This window comes from Neofelis nebulosa, chromosome 11, assembly GCF_028018385.1.
Source record: "Neofelis nebulosa isolate mNeoNeb1 chromosome 11, mNeoNeb1.pri, whole genome shotgun sequence".
In the NCBI taxonomy this organism is placed as follows: domain Eukaryota; kingdom Metazoa; phylum Chordata; class Mammalia; order Carnivora; family Felidae; genus Neofelis; species Neofelis nebulosa.
The window spans coordinates 79,785,780-79,806,149 of record NC_080792.1 but is presented as its reverse complement, the minus strand read 5'-3'; the positions used below and the strand labels follow the sequence as shown (position 1 = coordinate 79,806,149).

Sequence of the window (20,370 nt, the reverse complement as noted above, 5' to 3'; positions counted from 1 at the left end):
TCCGTTACACTTAGTGTATTCAAATACAGCAGCTCGAAAAGATACCTGGTCCTCTTCAGACCAAAGGCGGGCCAGTTTGCACCTTAAAGGGCCTTCGCTCTCCCCTTCCCTGTGCCTCCTGCCATTCTGGACTCAGGAGTGAGTCTGTGCGTCTGTCTGATGGTCTCTGGGTGTGTCTGCAAGAAGTGCCTTCCCCCTGTTACTCAGGCGGGCGGGCTCCCTCTCCTCCCCACCGCCTCTCCTCACCCCCTTGCTCCCTCCCTCCCTCTTGTGCCGAGGTTCTTGGCCCACGTCCCTCAGCCCAGGCGGAGGACGCCGGAGAAGTGAGGTCACGTCTCCCTCGAGCCCCGCGCCGCTGGCTTTTCAGAGCCTCGCCAGAGCGGGCGGCCAGAGTCCCAGACCACGCCGACCGTGCGCTCCTCGGCCCTCCCTGTGCCGCCGGCCTCGCCCATGTCTCAGTACAACGACCCCAGCGCGGACTTCAAGAGGGCTTTGGACAGCAGTCCCGAGGCCAACACCGAGGATGACAAGACCGAGGAGGACGTGCCCAGGCCCAAGAACTACCTGTGGCTCGCCATCGTCTCGTGTTTTTGCCCCGCGTACCCCATCAACATCGTGGCTTTCGTCTTCTCCATCATGGTGAGTGAGTTAGGACCTGGAGCAATCGGGGAGGGGAGACCTGGGCAGCGTTGCGCCAGTACTGGGGACCCAGCGCGCTCTCCACCGCTCCCTTACGCACTGCCCGGCGCACCCGGGGTTTTCCGTCCTCTGCGCCCCCTCCTTTTTCTCAGGCTCTCAGAACTCCGCCACCAACCACTAGCGCCTCCTCTGCGCTCCCTGGGGCGCTCAGAGCCCTGACCCAGCCTCTCCCAGGCCGGCTCTCCACGTCCTTCCAGCGCCCATGGTGGGTGCACTCTTTCCAACACGGGGAGTTCTTCCGTGGACTCTGCGGCTTCTTTCCCTGTCTCCTCTGACATCCCTGAGCACCGGTGCGGCTCTTCTCAACCTGCTTTTCTGGAACCTCCAAGTGCGCCACCCGTGCGGGCAACAGCACGCCCCACTCTCTGAGCGCGCCGGTTCTACGGCCCGATCCGTGCCGCGACCGGGGGTCCCCCTCTCCAGCGCGTGGCACTCTTTTAGCATACAGTCTTTCTGGGGATCCCCAAGAGATTTCCGACGCCCTCTCCTTGACCCTGGTCCCGTGCTTTCTTAGGCACCCCTCTCCAGGCAACGGTTCCTTCTTGCTTCTTCCTACGCCAGCTCCCTCTCCTTGGCACTCCCCGCCACCACCCACCACCCACCACCCCGGCCCCCTCTCTCCAGCGGCCTGCACTCTCTCCAGGCCTTTCTTGAGCGCCCCCTCCGACATGCGCCCTCGCCTCTCTTTTACTCTTTCTGCGGCGCGCCTACCCTATCTCCGCCTCTCTTGGCGTCCCCCAAGGGCTCCCTGGCACCCCTCCACCGCTCTGTCCCGGGGCGCTCCCGGGAATGCACTGGGGTACTCCTCGCGCCCTGTGCGCGCCCGCCTCCCGAACCGCGCGCCTCTCTCGCCCAGACGCTGCTGGTGTTCCAGTCTGCCCTCCCAGAGCTGGGCTCCGCGGCCCCCTTCAGCCCCGGTGGGAACTCCCGGGAGAAACCCACCAGGAGGGCGGCGAGCGTCCTCGAGGCCCTCGCCTTATTGACTGGAGCAGCTGGCCCGGGGGTGGCGGCGGGGTGAGGTTCCGACCGGCACTGTGCCGGGACAACCCTTGCAGCGAGCTCCCTCTCCCGCGGGTCCACCTCGCCTGCAGCTGGGCGACCCAACTCCGCAGCCACAGACCGAGAGTGGGATTCAGCTCAGGAAGATCGAGCTGAAGATCCGCCCCCGTCCCCCACGCAAGTCCGCCCACACTCGCTTGGTGGGTACACACAAAGATTTCATCTGCACGCTCAGCCTGCTCTGTCCCAAACCCCGTTTGTCCGCTGTCTGCACCAGCATGCAAGCGGGCCGCCGCTGAAACTCTGACTGCCTGGTTTCAAACACGAGTTCCGACCACAGACTAAGCTGTACGATCTCCGGAAATCGCTGCACCTCTCTTACCTTCCGCCTCTTTCTGTCTGTCAGATGGGAATAATCATAGCCATAATTTCTTGACGTTGCGGTATTAATGAGATGATTATAAAACGCTTGGAACAAGTGTCCAGCATGACGCTAATACTAGATCTTTACTCAGATGTCAGTGTTGAAAATCAAAATCCCCACAAGCTCTACTCCCCTTTCCCTGCTGTTTTCCGCCCAAAGCACTTCTCTTCCATCTGATACATTGTTTTACTTATTACTGCGCTTACTGTTTGTGTCCCTTCCTTAGAGTATAAGCCCTATGAGGGTAGGGGTATTCGCCAGTGTTGTTTGCTGCTGTATCTTCAGCACCTAGAAGAGAATCTGGCAGGTGATGGATGCTCCATAAATACATGAAATGAATGCATGTGTGAGGGAATGAATGAATGAATGAATGAATGGTGTTAATGGATCATGATGTCTGCTCAACTCCTGCTGCCTTTTTCCCCACTGGAGCCAGGAAAATCGTGGTATCAGGTTCCTTAGAACCAGCCAGCCAGTTTCCTCCCTTCCTTCCTCACCAGAGAGATATCCGGTCTTGGGTTTTCTGCAGCGAACTGGGGAGGATGCTGCAGCCAAATTCCCCAAGCAGCAGCAGACACTCTGGCTGGAATCGGTGCCCACACTCTATCCTGATTTATTAATGAATCAGCAGACAGTTCACCCCTTTCCCAGTGCCAATTATAAAACTGCCTGCAAAGGCTTTTTCCTTCATTGATCGGATATGAGCTAACACTCCAGCTGGTGGTGACAGGTTGGATACTAATGATGCCACTTGGTGTGTCCTGGGGATAAGACTGGTACATGCTTTGAATGGAAACCTCTTTTTTTGACCCCCTCCTCCCCATTCCCTCTCTCAAGACCTTTCCAGTAGTTTTATAGCAAGACACCACTCCAATGCCAGAAATCAGACACTGGAGTTGGGAATGTTGACCATGGGCAAGTTTCATACCTTCTCAAAGCCTTGGTTTCTTCATCTAGAAAATGGGAATTTGAGGGGCACTTGGATGGGTCAGTCGGTGAAGCATCTGACTTCCACTCAGGTCATGATCTCACGGTTTGTGAGTTGGAGCCCTGCATCAGGCTCTGTGCTGACAGCTCAGAGCCTGGGGCCTGCTTCGGATCCTTCTCTCTGCCCCTCTCCTGCTTGCACTCTGTGTGTGTATGTCTCTCTCTCAAGAATAAACATTTAAAACAATTTATAAAAAAAAAAAAAGAAAGAAAGAAAGAAAATGGAAATTTGAAAAGCGTTTTAACTGGAGCAAAAGCGTTATAAGGATGGAACAAGATAAAGCATGTCGAGCTCCCAGCATTGTGCTAGGTACATGCAATAATTTTCAGACAGATGGATAGATCTGAAGCCTGGAAACAACATATGTCACATACAAAGCCAAACAGAACATCAAATAAATGAAACCCAAATCCTATAAAAGAGCTTCCCACACCCTCCCCATTGCACTCCCTCTGAGGTGCTTTCCCATTGAAACCATGTGGATCTGGGCTCGACACATTTCATGATAAAGACTCCAAAGTCCAAAGAATAAAGAGGAAGAGGAAAGGTGTGCAGGAAGGAGGTGGCTGACCAACTTGGCCAGCTGTGTGTTTCCCTAGGGTGTCTTGCGGGCTTCCATCTGGCTATTTCCAAGTCTGACTTATCCATAATTTGTGGTAAAGTCAGGCACACCGTTGCTGGGAGTGATGCCATTCCCCATGGAGGCACTCAAAAACTGTGGTGTTGCAGTGATGTGGGGGCACTACCAGCATTTGTTGGAAAGAGCTAAGAGTAGTCGCATCCTGCAATGCTGGAGTCTGTCACCCAATGAAGAACTGACCTACCCCAAATATCAACAACACCCCAATCAAGAAACACGGTAAAGATAATACAAAGTCACATGAATGTGAATGTATGGAAAATATTGATAAGGCTCAAAATAACTAGTTCCCAGAACTGTAGGAAGAACCAGCAAATCTCGAAACAATCGAGATTCTTTATTAAACCAAGCCTGAGAAGCCTTCTATAAATTACCCAGTTGGAGATGTTGAGGGATAATAAAACTACTTTGAAAAATATACATTTGGAAGAACACTCTTCAAGCTGTGTGTGGGCATCTGTGATCTTCCCACCACCCCCATGTGGAGGTAGGGAAGTCCTGGGAGTTGTGAGGCAGTCAGTGCCCTACAGGTGAGAATTGGTACAACATGGCTTGTTGTATCCAAACTTTGATGAGCCAAGCATTGCCAGGGGCAGAGACATAGACATCTTTGCTTCTGCCTGCATTGAAAGTGCACTTAACCTGTACTCAATTCCAGGGACAGATGTCTCAAGAACTTGTCCCCGGCCTGAGCCACTGCTAGCCCAAATTGCACATTCGTAGGAATTTGAAAATGGCACCCCTTCTCCATACAGATGGAGCCCTGCATCAGGCCATATGGCTTGGAAAATGGAGCTTCAGGCTGGCTTTCAAGCCTCATTCCCCATGCTCCCATCCATCCCTGGGTATCTTTGTTTATTCCATCCAAAAGGAACTCCATAACTTCCATACGGCTTCTGACTCTGGAGAAAGAATGTCTGTTTGTGCAACAAATATTTCTTGAGCATCTATTATGTGCCACGCTCGATTCCAGATGTTGATATACTCCTTTACCTCTATCAAGCAGTAAATAAGATCAGCAAGATTTCTGTGCTCTTAGATGTAGAAGAAAGGTTCCAGGCAAATTGCAGGAGTGTTGGCAATTTCAGGTTGAGTTCACCATCTGTTGTTTGTGTGGCTGGAATTTGCTACCTGGCTCAAGAGACTGGAGTTGAATCCATGCTGAGCCTCCACACTTGATGAGTACGTGATACAGTCATTTGCACAGCTGAACCAATCTGGTCACTCTTAAGAGCGAATATGAAACAGCCAATGACATTTGACTGGGTGATATATAAGCCTTCTTTCAACAGAACTTCTCCCTCACACTTAGAGAGCTTGTCTAGATACCAACCACTGAGGTTCAAATCCTTTTCTGCCATTTGCTACTTTTGTGATCTCATGCCACTGACTCAGTCTTTCTGAGGCTTGGTTTTCCAACCCTGTAAAATGGCCATTGTGATAGTACTTACCCAAGTACTGCTGTGAAGACTGGATGATAAAAGTTAAATGTTTTCATCCCATTGCCTAGGACACAGCTAGCATTCAATAAGTATCAATGATGATGATGATGATGATGATGATGGAGATGATGGTGTGTACATTTTAGGGATACAGCCATTGCCTTTTCAGTGGCAGTTTTTCTCTTTTTATTGAGACTAGAAAATTCAGTAAGAACAAAAGCAATGACAAGAAAATACGTCACTGGAATAAATAACTGTTGCAGCCTATAAGTAAATATTAATGCTAAACTGGAATGCATACGAATAAACAAGGAAGACTTTTGGTTAAGCACGGAATATTAAACATGCTTGCTCTCCTCCACTCCTTTCCAAAACCACTTAAAATGAAAGTTAAGTGAATTTAAAAGGGCACAAACACCGAAGGACAAATTAGGAGAACAGGCGAAGAAATGAAAGAGGTGACAAAATCTTGGAACACGGAAAATGGCTAGCTGAACACTGACTGACTTTACAGAGTAGATAACACTGAAATCTGAATCCTGCAGAAGAAGAAGCCAACAAGAATGAAGTCAGTGTACCCTAAAAAAACTCTAGAAAGACTCAGAAATTGGAGGCACCCATTGAAGATATCACTTCTCAAGGGAGGAATTAAAAGTAGGGCCAAAGAGAGGAGGAATCTTTGCAAGTCTGTTTAAGAAGTCATTATTACCAGAGGTCATCTGTCAGCCCATGCAGTAGGCACCTACTTCCTCAACAACCCTGACAAAAGATGGGAGATTTGCTCTCTGGTGAGATTAAACACAATGGCTCTAGACACCTGAGGTTACAGTTAAGACACCACGGAACAAGGAAGGCTCTAGCCCCTGTCCCCACTTAGTACCCCTACCCTGGCATCCAGGTAGGAGACTGGAGAACTTCTCTTCAAGAATGTGGCCATATAGGGGCGCCTGGGTGGCGCAGTCGGTTAAGCGTCCGACTTCAGCCAGGTCACGATCTCGCGGTCCGTGAGTTCGAGCCCCGCGTCAGGCTCTGGGCTGATGGCTCGGAGCCTGGAGCCTGTTTCCGATTCTGTGTCTCCCTCTCTCTCTGCCCCTCCCCCGTTCATGCTCTGTCTCTCTCTGTCCCAAAAATAAATAAAAAACGTTGAAAAAAAAAAAAAAAAAGAATGTGGCCATACCAAAAGAAAACAAACCTGCAGACACAAACATTTAGAAGTTCTCCAGAGAAATCATGGAACTGCCACCCAGTCATGCCAGGCCACCCACCCGTTGACAAGCCCCATCCTCACACACAAAACTTCCAGGAAGTTTTTCAGTGTCTCACTTTCAAATATGAACAGGCAGTCACAGATTATTGGACATGGGAGCAATTCTTCTGAATTAAGAGACCTGTGGTTTACAGAAGAAATGAAGTGCAAGGAAATAAATAATGCCAAGAGGCGCAAGAAAACTTCAAGGCCAGATGATGAACATCCTCAGAGAAATAAGAAACTGGGTGGTAACCACAAAACAAGAATAGGTTGGGAAAAAAATAAATCAGAAAAGCAAAACAGAGAGCTTGGGACTTAAAAATATGAGGGTAGATTAAAAAAAAAAAAAACAGAAGGATTAGAAGTCGAAGTTGAGATAAACTCAAGGAAGTAATACAAAAATCAAAAAGATGGAAAAATGTGGCAGCAACTTAAATGTCCATCAACAGATGAATGGACAAATAAAAGGTGGTATACACATACAATGGAATATTTATTCAGCCTTTCAAGGAAAGGAAATTCTGATGCATGCTACAATATACCCCTTGAAGACGCTATGCTGAGTGAAATAAGCCAGCCACAAAAGGACAAATATTCCATGATCCCACTTACATGAGGTACATAGAGTAGTCACATTCATTGAGACAGAAAGGAGATGGTGGTTGTCAGTGGCTGCAGAGTAAGGGGAATGTGGAGTTATTGTTTCATGGATACAAAGTCTCAGTTTGGGAAGACAGGGAAAGTTCTGGGGGAGGGTGGTGGCCATGGCTGCCTAACAATGTGTATGTACTGAATGTCACCGAACTGTACGCTTAGAAATAGTTAAGAGAGTAAATGTTATGTATATTTTGTCACAATAAAAAAAAAATGAGGAAGGATATTTTCTCCCCCAAAGATGAAAATACTCAAGAAAATAAAAGAAAATTTGAGAATCATTCCCAGAAATCCAACATCTAATCGGAAAGTTCCAAAAGCAAACAAAGAAAATTGAAGAGAGGAAATTATTAAATAAATGATTACAGGAAAAATGTTCAGAACTGAATGCATGAGTTTCCAGATTGAAAGAGTCCCCTGATACCCAATAAAATGTGTACCAAAGCACATCGTGGTGAAATTTCAGATATTTAAGGGTAAAATTTCTCCCCAATCCTACAAACTTTAGAAGAAGAAAAAGCATGCCATGTTTTCAGCAATGTTGAAAGTTAAACAGTGAAACAATGACTTCCAAATCCCGAAGGAAAATTGTTTCCAACCTCGATTCAGACCCATCCAAACAATTGGTCAAGGGAGAGAATAAAGATATTTCCAGACATTCAAGATCCCCCCAAAAAAACCCAAACAACAATAACAACAACAACAACAACAAAAAAAACTATCTCCCATACACTATTTCTCAGAAAGCTATGGGAGGATGTGCTCCCCCAAAACAAAGCAATAAATCAAGAAAGAGAAAGACACAGGATCCAGCAAAAAAAGATCCAACACAGAAAAGAGGCAAAGAGAAATCCTCCTCATAACAAGGCAATGGGTCTCATACACCCGCAGAAGATTCAGTGGATAGTGGATGGGTGGTCTGAAAGCCATGGTCAGAATCCATTATCTGGTCGTGGGCTGGCAGAGGAAGCTATAGCCCTGCCCCACGCCTGACCACATCTGCTCTAGAAGACAAGGTTTGTGGTCAAAGAGAAAGTAAATACCCACAGGATGAAAGGCAAACCAAACTGACTGTTCTTTCCATCTGACCCAGGCTCCACCAGGGACTCTGCTCATCCATCAAAGCTATGTTTCAAGCGGACTTCAATTAAATTTAGAGAGGAGATTGTGTGTGTGTGTGTGTGTGTGTGTGTGTGTGTGTGTGTGTGTGTGTGGGACCAAGGCAGAACTTGGAAATAACAGATCTCTCAGTCCAGGAAGCTGACCCAGGAGATTTAACACTGCTCACAAGTTGGAGCTCTAAATACTGTAGCCAGTAAGCTACAATAGACCCAATACTGGGTCTATTGCTACTGTAAGCTACTACAGACCCAATAAGGCCTCTCAGTTTGGGTTCTCTCCAACCCTCTCTAGCTCTTCCCACACGACTGTCAGCTGAGAAACGGGGTATTAATATTAAGAGACCCTTGTGATTTATTTCTTATGAATTCTGGCACATGAAGCTCTGAAGGGTAAAAAAACGGTTCCAGATGGTAAGAACCTTACCTGAAGTGTGGCATTGTTAGAAATTTCTGTTATAGATGCCTGCAGATTTTATAGATATGCATGTCAGCCAAGCAGCCCCTGCTTTGTTTGTTACTATGTGGCAGAGGGTGGCCACTGACATTTGTTACTTGGGAATCTAGACCTTAAACTGCTATTGGAGTCCTTTCAGTCCTAGGCTATTGGAGGTACAGACTACATCTATTTCAAGATGTTAATCTGTGTGGGGGCGCCTGGGTGGCGCAGTCGGTTAAGCGTCCGACTTCAGCCAGGTCACGATCTCACGGTCTGTGAGTTCGAGCCCCGCGTCAGGCTCTGGGCTGATGGCTCGGAGCCTGGAGCCTGTTTCCGATTCTGTGTCTCCCTCTCTCTCTGCCCCTCCCCCGTTCATGCTCTGTCTCTCTCTGTCCCAAAAATAAATTAAAAACGTTGAAAAAAAAATTAAAAAAAAAAAAAAAAAAAAAAAAGATGTTAATCTGTGTGTTCCTATAAAAGAAAACATTTTTTTGCCTCTCTAAAAGAAAATACATTTTAAATACTATTTTAATTTACTGATAAAATGATATGATGATTGCATCATAACATAATATGGGAAATATAGATAAAACAAGATTGACCACTAATGGATGGCTCGTGAAGCTGGGTCATGGGAACATGATTTTTTTCATGTTTAAAAAAATTCTGTAAGAGCTGTTTTTTTTTTTCTTAAACGTTTATTCATTTTTGAGAGACAGAGAGAGACAGAGCATGAGCAGGGGAGGGGCACATAGAGAGAGGGAGACACAGAACCTGAAGCAGGCTCCAAGCCGTCAGCACAGAGCCTGACGCAGGGCTCGAACTCACAAACTGGGAGATCATGACCTGAGCCAAAGTCAGATGCTTAACTGACTGAGCTACCCAGGCGCCCCCATAACACCTTTTTTTTTTTTTTAAAGGAAAAAGGAAAAAAAAAAAGTCCAACCAGAGCCTATTTCCCAAAGTCATCAAACACTGCCCAGATAACAATAGCAGCTATTAAATGAGTCAGCAAAACAGGCCATGGTTGAGGGGCAGTTTGTCATTAATAAGCAAATTATTTCTGACTTATAACGTATGAATTTTAATGATGACTTCGGAGGAAACTTGTGAAGAATCATCAAGGGGAGACCAAGTAGGAGGACTCACCTCCCACGCGAGTGCTTCCCAAATTTCAAGCACTTGAGGATCTTGTTAAAATGCAGATTTTACTCCTCTTTCAAAACTCAGCTGGAAAATCACCTCTTCCATGAGGGCCTTTTTGATTGCCCTTCTCCCTCACCCTAGGTTGTGCCCACTATACTTGGAATAGATTTCTCTCAGTGCACCTTTATTTCTTCACACCAATTTGTGCACGTGTGCCCCTTGAGCTCACCTAGCACAATGCAGAGCACATCGTCAATAAGTAACATTTATTTGATAAATGAATGAATGAACTGCATGAATGAATGGCTACAGAGGCCTAAGTTTGTTCCTACCTTTATCTCTGAGGATGCTCCTTGCTTCTGAGCTATGTTCCGCATTTCTGCCACAACTTTTTTGAAAAATATCCAGGAGATCTACTAGGCTAATGCCATGATTCACCGAGAGGCTGGCCAAGGCTCGGTTCCCAACGATAACTTTCCTGGCTGGTCTGGATCCTCACACTGCAGACCAGTGGGTCCATGCTTAGAAACTGGTCTCTATCTTCAACTTGCTAGTCCATGGGACGGCTCTCTTCAGTTCAGAGCCACTCACCCAGAAATGCGATGCCTTCAAAGCATGAGCCTGAACATATCTGAAAACCTCCAATTATGCTGGCATTAGGTTCGTATCTCAAAACTCCAAGGTCAAGAATTAAGCCAGACTTCCCAGAACCATGCTTCTTGGACAACTGGTTCTGCCCAATGTTAACAAGTTTTACCAAAAAAGGGGCGGGGAGGGGTTATGAAATTGGGAGGTCAAATGCTAAGTTTAGCAAAAGTAAACCCCTTCCTTTCCTTCAGGGTTTCTCAGAACGTGTGGCCAACACTGTGCCTTGTGGCTCTTCAGTGGCAGAGTTAACAGAGGGCATAATTTGCTTAACATGTAGCCCAGGACCCTTTGATCCTAAGGCTAATACGCCACAAAGCACACTTTGGGAAATACTGTTCTTAATGATACAGCTTCTCACTCTTAACGGACTGAGCCATTGTTGATATGGAAGTGTTCCATCCCTAACATTCTTGTCTTGTACGCCCACCTCTCCCCACTTTCTTCCAACAGAGGTGTTTTTAGTGGGTCCCCCTCCCCAAACTTCTGCTGATGTTCTTTCTCCCTCATGCTCTCTTCTCCTGTAGGTGAAATTCAGAAATTCGTCTTTCTGTTTCCTTTACTCTTTATGTGTCCTATTCTCCCAAACTGAAGGAGGCCTTCTATATTTAACTCCCTCTTCTGATAATTTCATTTGTTCTTTGTTCTGGACAATTTTGGTAATGTGGTATCGCCATTATCATCATCATCATCACCATCATCTTATTTGTCCATATGTCTTTACTTCTCAAAGCATTTTCATATGGACACAACTTCACTTTTTCCTCACAAAATCCCAGTAAGGATATGCAAGAAAGCCGTTTGCCCCATTTATCCACGAGGAAGCAAGGCTCAGAAAGGTAACACTAAGTAACATATGGAATTGATGAACCCCTACATTGTACACCTGAAACTAATATAACACTGTACACTAATTACACTGGAATTTTTTTTTTTTTAAAAAGGAAAGAAAGACGACACTAGTGGGCAAAATCAAACATGATAGTCTTTGCCCCATGGAGTTTATAGTCTAGCCTCTTGAAGGATTATAATCAGGTGGCTACGCCTTGCTCTTTGATAGGAATACAGCTTTGATGTTCTGAAAGCTTTCCCTTTTAATAGACTTGCCCCATCAATAAAAGAAGCATCATATAATACTCTCAATCAAGCCTGGCAGAATTCCTCTCTAGCTTTTTGGTTTTAATGATAGACGGGCAAAAGAACAATTCTCACTTGTCCTTGAAGATATTTATGGAGAGAAACAGCCCAGAAGCACGAGAAGGAGACAGACAAGCATGAATGAATGAAGGGTGATGACAAGGAAATGGGCCTTGTGGTCGACAAGCCCCATCTCTAAATTTCCAGCACTACCTTTAGGCACAGAAACTTAGGAGCAAGCAAAATCTAAATGAGAAATCTGGAAGTCATCTGAAAACTCACATTATTACTAAAGGACCCACACCCATCAAGCTATTTTGATGGAGCCTGCTACTGAGGAGTTGGGGATCTAAGACAATGCTGATCTATATAAAGAGTTCTTACGCCCGAACAAAAGTATCTGAGGCTATGTTCAGGCATTGATGTAAGTCTATACAGGTATGTGAGTCTGTGTGTGTGTGTGTGTAAGAGAGAGACAGAGAGACAGAGACAGAGAGATAGAGAGAGAGATACATACACAAAGAGAGACAGAGAAAGGGAGGTAACTTCACTTCCCACTGGCCAAATATGTACTAGAGATACAGGGATGGTGAAAATGAGAATGGTCTTGAAAGAGAAGACGTGTCTCGAAGGAAAGGGAACACGTTCCAAAACTTGGACTTCAGTACTGGCAACCCGACACATCAAACAATAACGAAAATTTCAAATGCCGTACTGTTTTCCATAGCGACGCCCACTTTTTTGTTCTGTCTCTCAACTGCACAGAGGTCACCTGATGCTCCTGAGGTACGTTCTTCATGCTTTTGAAGGACACGTGGCTCATAATGCCTTCCCTTGGGCCACACTATCTCCTAGGTATCTACCAACGAAAGTAAATGGACACTGGACAGAACACCTCCAATACTTCAACATCCCATGAGCCCCAAAAAAGCCCCTTCCATATTTGTGCTTGATTGTGATGAAGTCCAAAGCCCATTTTCAATGAGAAGGAAAACGGAAGAGGCAGGGGTATTGCAAACAGACATCTGTACGACCAAAGACAGAGAGAGCCTGGGCCATTAGCCTTCTCCTCCAGTTATGGGGTCCCTGACCCCTGACACTATGGAAAGAAGCTGGCTGGGTGGCACTTAGCCCTGAGCTTCAAAGGGAAAAGCTGGAAAAAGGAATTCAGTTGAGGGAAGAGAGCTTTAAGCCAACACAAAGAAACGTCACTTGAGTATGCCTGGTCCCCTCAGAGAAGACACCACAGCACTTAGGAACCCTCTGGCCACTTTTTCAAGGGTAGGAAGCAAGGAGCAGGGGTTCTCCCACATTCATTCACTCATTCAACAATTCGTGAACACTTACTATGTGCCAGACATTATGGTGACCCTGTAGATAAATGTCAGCTTTACACAGCTAACCTTTTGGGCATCTGTGAGCTAGCTGGTTCTCAGTGACTAGAAACAGCCCACGTGTTGGGTCAGTGAATTAGCCTCTCTTCTTCCCCAAAGAGTTCTGAACTTGTTAAGAAATAAGATACAGGAAACAAATAGATGATCTGTTTGTTCATTCCAAAGTGATCTACTCTGCCCCCAAAATGAGCCAACCTACACCTACCCTATACTCTATGGGCAGCACAGAACAACCACAGCCTTCCCCTGCTTGTTGAATGAGACAGTCAAGGTCTTGGCTCTCTGAGAACTTGTCTTAGTGGGGGAAGACAGACTATACACAAGTTAGCACATAAACAAGATCATGTCAGAGAGTGGTAAATGCTGTCAAGAGAATATACAAGAAGTATGAAAGAGAAGGACTAGTGGGAGCAGGTGGTGGAGAAGAGATTCTACTTTAGAAAGTGTGGTTGGCAAAGGCTGAAGGATGAAAATAAGCCAGTCATGGCAAGATCTGAGCAGAACCAGGAAGTGCAAAGGCCCAGGGGTAGAAAAAGCATGGTGTGTTCCAGGGACATATGCTATGATATCTATGTCATCCACTGAAAATGGACCTAACTCCCCCAGGAAGGAATCCCAGAATCGGTCACCAAATAGAAAGCTAGGGCTTGGGGCGCCTGGGTGGCGCAGTCGGTTAAGCGTCCGACTTCAGCCAGGTCACGATCTCGCGGTCTGTGAGTTCGAGCCCCGCGTCGGGCTCTGGGCTGATGGCTCGGAGCCTGGAGCCTGTTTCCGATTCTGTGTCTCCCTCTTTCTCTGCCCCTCCCCCGTTCATGCTCTGTCTCTCTCTGTCCCAAAAATAAATAAAAAACGTTGAAAAAAAAATTAAAAAAAAAAAAAAAAAAAAAAAGAAAGCTAGGGCTTCTGTTATCTGATGAGGTGTCACACAAGAGTTCTTCACAGATCATTACTTTGCCCAGGCCTCAAGCCAACCTGCTCCCACATTTAGGACCAATTTTTGGTTTACTTTTACTTCAATTCATTCTAAACTAGAACAATCACTCAGAATTAATCTGGTCACTGAAGAAGTAAGATCTATTTCTGTCTGGGTCTCAGTTTCCCTAGGCATTAAAGGCCTGTGAGTGCGAATACAGCAGACATTAATAAACAATAGCCCAGGGGCGCCTGGGTAGCTCAGTCAGTTAGGCAACTGACTTCGGCTCTGGTCATGACTTCGGCTTGGGTCATGATATCGCAGTTTGTGAGTTCAAGCCCCACACCGGGCTCTGTGCTGACAGCTCAGAGCCGGGAGCCTGCTTCGGATTCTGTATCTCCTCCTCTCTCTGCCCCTCCCCTGCTCATGCTCTGTCTCTGTCTCTCAATGATAAATAAACGTTAAAAAAAATAAACGTTTGGCCCTCCCTACTAAGGCAACTCCCACAAAATTCCTTTCTGTATTTCTGAGAGGTGCTTCTCACATTCTCACACAAAACTGCAATGTGGTAACGGTTAACTCGTGCTGTCTCCAGCAGACATTGGGGTAACAGTCATATACCTTCAAGCTGCTTCTCAGCCCTGACATCATCTCTTGCCTGACACTACCAATTCTCTGGCCTCCACCATTTGGTCCACTGGAGCCCTCAAGATACAAAAGCTCTGTCACCAGGCCTTGCTTCTTAAAAAAAAAAAAAAAAAAAAAAAAAAAAAGTATACAATTCAAGTGATTTTTATTCTACTCACAAGGTTGTGCGATCACTGCCACTATTTAAATCCAATAAATTTTCATCACCCTCAAAGAAATCCCATAATCATTAAAATCACTTGTCACACCTCTTTCCCCGAACCCCTAATCTACTTTCCGTATCCATGGATTTACCTATTCTAGACATTTCGTATAAATGGAATCATACAGGGGCGCCTGGGTGGCTCAGTCAGTTAACCGTCCAACTCGATTTTGGCTCTGTTCGAGCCCACGTCAGGCTCTGGGCTGACAACGCAGAGCCTGCTGGGGATTCTCTCAGCCCTCCGCTTTGCCCCCCCCCCCCGCCCCTCCCCTGCACATACACCTGTGCACTCTCTCTCTCTTTCAAAATAAATGAATACCTCTTTAAAAATAATAAAGATAAATGGAATCATGCATTATATGATCTTTTACGACAGTCTTCTTTCACTTAGCCTAACGTTTTCAAGGTTCATCCAGGTTTTAGCACATCAGTCCTTCTTTTTAAAGATAAGTAATACTTCATTGTATGATAAGACCATATTTTGTTTTTCCATTCAGTTGTTGATAGACTTTTGAGTTGACTCCATTTTTTGGCTATCCTAAATAACATTCCATGAACGTGCACGGACAAGTTTTTGTGTATGCGTGTTTTCACTTCTCTCGGGTGAGAAGTATATACTTGGGAGTGTAAGTGTGGAGTCATACAGTAACTCTATGGCGACTCTGAGAAACTGTCACACTGTTTCCAAAGTAGCTATGCCATTTTACATTTTCACGCAGGAGGGTTCCAGTGTCTCCACATCCTCAGTAAAACTTGTCATTGTTTGTCTTTTTTATTCCAGTCACCCTCCTGGGTATCTTGTGCTTTAGATTTGCAGTTCCCTAATGACTAACGATAGTGAGCATCTTCCCATGTGCTTATTGGCCATCTGTATATCTTGTTTGGAGAAATGTCTATTCAGATCCTTTGCCCAGGTCCTTTGTCCAATTTTAATTGCTTGTTTGAATTGTTGTTTGTTTACTATTGTTGAGTTGTAAGAGTTCTTTATATATTCTGGATGCAAGTCCCTTATCCGATATGTAATCTGCAATACTGTCTCCTCTGTAGTGGGTTGTCTGGTCCTTGTTTCTTTCACTTGCCTTGTGACCATTGGGGGGGTCTATGTGTTGCAAAGTTTTCAATGAAACGACTTTTTTCTTTTTCTTTTTCTTTTTTTTTTTTTTTTTTTTGCTTGGAGCCTCTCTCTCTCGTTTACTCCCCAACAAGAACTGGCAACAGATTCAAAGGCAGACACTTGTGGTTCAGGCTCTACAGTCAACTCCTAGGTTCGAATCCCAACCCCACCCCTTCATCTAACTTCTCTGAGCCTCGGTTTTCCCACCTATTCAACAGGAATGTTAATGCAGATCTCTCTGCATTGTTTTCAAGATTAAATGAGGTACCGCCAGGCCTTCACGCTCATTATTTCAATTAAGCCTCACAACCAGCCTGTGCTGTAGACATTATCACCCCCATTTTACAAGTGAGGAAAAGAGACTCAGAGCCATCCACACAAGGCCTTATTTTCCTTTGAGTTCAGCTACTACCCTATTAAAGATCCAAACATCTATTGTAAATATTGTCTGTAATAAAATGAAGCATAGCACAATTCACATACACATATACAAGGACTGGGGTGGTGGGGTCCATTTAAGTGAAAAACTGTCAGTGACTCTGGCTTCTGAAGTGAAAGCAGCTGAAATCCCTTCATAAGCATTTGACCTCAAGCCAAAAATTCCTCATTCTGCTCATTCAGACAGCAAACCCATGTCTGCTATCCTAAGGCAGAAGCCCACGCTTCAGGACTCTGACACAGAAGTTAGATGACTCAGTTTACCCTCTGTTCTGCCAGTACCAAAATGACAGGTTACCTTGGTCAGAAAGTTAAGTTAACCAACTGCTTCATTACAGTGTTTGGTTGCATTGTTTGTGTTATTTGTTTGCTTTTCTGTCAACCTGACCTCGTCGAAGAGAGTTAAGGAAATATTGTGTCCGGTCCTCCATCAGACACTGGAAAAGAATAATGAGTAAAAAGAGACATGGCGCCCACCTTCATGGAGCTCACAGTCAGATGGTGGAGTCAAACGCTCAATGAGTCAATAAGCAACAGAGTAAAATAACTGAGTCACTTAGATGCCATGAAGGAAAGAGACGAGGGCTGACTCAGCGTGTAGGTCAGGGGACTAGTGAAGACGGAGTGACCTGACCTGAGAAGGCCGCCCTGAGGAAGCAGACATGAAAGCTGAGACGGGAAGAATGAGCAGGCACTGGCCACATGAGACATCAAGGGAAGAGGGCTCCCAGCAGAAGAAATGACCAGGACAAAGACCAGGGGGCCGGAAAAAGGAAGGTGGGGAGCAAGGAGGAAGGTTCCAAGTGGGGCTGGAGAGGCAGGCGGATGTCAGACCCTGCAGGGCTCAGAAGACCATGATTAATTGTTGTTTGTTTACTATTGTTGAGTTGTAAGAGATTAAGAATGTGCATCTGTTCCAGGGCCATGGGGAGCCAAGGATGTGTTTCCAGCCAATGCCACTCAGCACTCCCATCCCATCCCCCCATACAAGTGACTTACGCTCTCTTCCCTTACGCATTATCAGACATCAAGAGCCTTCCAAAAAAGCTGCTTCCCACTGTGGTGTCACTGGCTGCTGGGGCTTCTCTGCTTACCTGTCCCAGGTAACAGGAATGTGCCTTCTCTGCCCTACAAAGGGGGAAGACACCTCTTGGTTTTTATGAGGTCTTTTTTTCTTAACAGTAGGCATAATCCTAGGAGGCCGCAATTGGGCAAGGGGAATATAAAGCATACTAAATAAAAGTAGAGCATATTAAATAAAGTATATTTAATAGCTCATTTGTTTTCATCTTTGTCAATCGGCATATGGCAAAATAATAATAACATCAATGTAATAGCTAATACTTACCGACTGACACGCTATTTCTCAAGCTCTGCTCGAAGCATTGCACGTGTATTAACTCATTTAATTCATAAGGACCAGGAAACCAAAATATAAACAAACAAACAACTGACAATGTCTTTCATGGCTATTATTTTGGGTTTGGGGGCTAATTCTGTTTGAGGGTGAACGTGGGATTTCTGAGCACGTTTGGTGGTAGACAAGAACAAAGAAAATGAAAAATTTTTCAAAATCTTTGACAGGGAGATCCGTAGCACAGATTGGAGATATATTTGCCCTATTTTTTTTTTTTTACATCAGTGGCCAAGTTTTTATTAAATTAGAATCAAGTCAGTTTCCTGAAGCCAGGTTATCAACAGTGTATTGAATCAAGCTCATAGGTTTTTGTGGACATAATGGCGTAGTTATTGTAAGAGCTTTGTCAGTTAACTTATGGTCATTTGCTTAAGTCTGTAGCCCCCTTAGAAAGTTGTCTTTGAACGTGGAAACATTATTTGCTTCCTTGTCTCTGAGTCTCAGTTTTCTCACCTGTAAAATGAGGCATGAAATTTTTCACCCCCATGAGGGTCATTGTGAAGATTCAATTATGTGACGACATAAACGGTCAGTCCAGGGCCTGGCATAAAATAGATACCTCGTGAATATTAACTATTATTTTACCATAATTCATTATTATTATAACTAACCTGGCCTCTGGTTTACCTCCAGCCTCTTATTTCTCTCCTTCCCCCTCCTTCCTTCACACTTACATTTCAGTCACACTGGGTTTTCTTGAGTACCTTCAACAAGAAAATTATTTCCTACCCCTGGACCTTTGCATGTGCTGTTTCCCCCTGCCAGGCTTCTTCTTCCCCCACCCTCTTTTTGTAGGCCTGGCCCCTTCTCAAATCTTCACATGTCAGCCTACTGCCCCACCTCAGCAAAAGCTCCCTCCCTATGCCCCATTTTTCTTGCCTCAGTAAGATTCTGTAATCATCATATTAGCCTGTTTACTTATTTTCAGTCTCCACCAGAATGTGAGCTCCATGTGGGTGAGGAGCACTGTCTGGCATATAGTTGGTGCTCAACAAATAGCTTTTGAATGGATGGATGGATGGATGTCCATCTACAACAGTGGTTCTCAACTCTTCCTAGAATAACCTGGGAAGCTTACAAAAAAGTAAGCTGGAGTCCCAGTGCCAGAGACCTTGATTCAATTGCTCTGGGAGGGGGCTTGGGCATAGGAATCTGTAAAGTCCCTTCAGGTAATTCTAAGGTCAGCTGGGGGCTGGGAACCACCAACATAGGAGAATTTAAAAAGCATGACTCTGAAGAGTTGCATCTCAGGCTTGCACAGCAGTTACCCCATAGGTGACACCATCTCATCTGGGATCATGCAGAATGTGTCAAGAGTTCTGCTCTAAGACCAGAGAGAAAGGACAAAGTGCTTTCCATATTTGTCTGGCTCAGGACAGTCGATCAGTTTTACCATTTGATGTAAGGTGTCACAAATGTCTAGAACGTTGGCTCCCCTGGTGTTCAACTCCAGTTAGCAAAATTTATGGAGTTATACTGAGTCTCTCCTTCTTGCAAATGTGGATGCCAGGAGTCGTCTGAGCCTTCTGACAGGCAGCCAGGAGTCCTGGCTGTGCAGCCTCACGACACAGTCTTGCTGGTCCCTGCTACGGTTTTTTTGAAGTTGGGCCGAGAAACAGTCACCCTCAATTCTGGTTCCTGACCAACTTTCCTTCCGTGGGTATTTGAGTATCAGGTGTCCATCCAGGGAAGGGATGTATAAATAAGCCTGAAATAACTTGATGCAGTGACTGTGACATCATTAGTATTTACTACAGGAGAAAGGAACTTGCCCACGTTTCTATCAAAGTGTGACCTTTGCCGGCTCAAGGCAGCTGACCAAGACCCGGGTGCTGTCCTTAGGTTTTATAATAACTATTCCGTTCTCCCAGCATAAGCCCAAGCTTGGACAACAGAGAAAATGCCCTGCTGGGGACTCTCAAGAGCCTTATAAAATGTGCGGTGAGGCCTTCTTTGCTCTACGTCCTGAGAAAGTTTCATTTGCCTCACAGAGGAAAATAAAACCTGGAAGGAAACTAAAAGTCCTTCTTTTCAACATAATTTTCATGGTGAACAGAGATGACACCCAGCACCTGAAAATAAGGGTGGTTGGTTTAGGGAATCATGAGGACTACAGCTCAGAAAGGAACCCCGGGCAACATCCCAGCACCACGTATACAAGTTAGAAGACAACAGACACAGACACAGGGGAAGGATGTAATATGAGAGAATTTCTTTGAGTGTGGACACTCCAATCTACGTGAGACAAAACTTCACAGAACTACACACAGAGCAAAACAACAAAAACAACAAAACAATGAACCAAAACAAACAAACAAAAACATCTCAGTTAATAGTATCATGCCAATGTCAGTTTCCTGGTTTTAACAAAGTGCTATGGTTACATAAGATATCATCATTAGGAGAAGCTTGGTGAAGCATTTTGAGAACTCTTGGTACTATCTATAGTTTGCAACTTCTTATGAGCTTCAATCTATATCAAAATAGAAGTTATAATTTGGGGAAAAATGGACTGGAAGAAACTAGGGGAAAATTTTGCAATATATGTAACAGGTTAAGGTATATCATCTGCTGTGCTATTCAGTACAGTTGCCATTAGCCACATGTGACTATAGAGTATTTGAAATATGGGGCACCAAAGCTTTTAATGATATTATTTTGGAT

General features: G+C 45.2%; 1 protein-coding gene across 1 annotated transcript in view; it reads left to right on the top strand.

Moving 5' to 3' along the window:
• The first annotated feature begins 308 nt into the window (after positions 1-308).
• The window catches only part of TMEM233 (transmembrane protein 233), a 38,485-nt gene continuing 18,423 nt past the window's right edge, over positions 309-20,370 (top strand). The window contains exon 1 of the mRNA XM_058691138.1: positions 309-639. Within this exon, the coding sequence (XP_058547121.1) occupies positions 451-639 (189 nt within the window). The 5' untranslated portion in view covers positions 309-450. The remainder of the gene's footprint in view (positions 640-20,370) is intronic.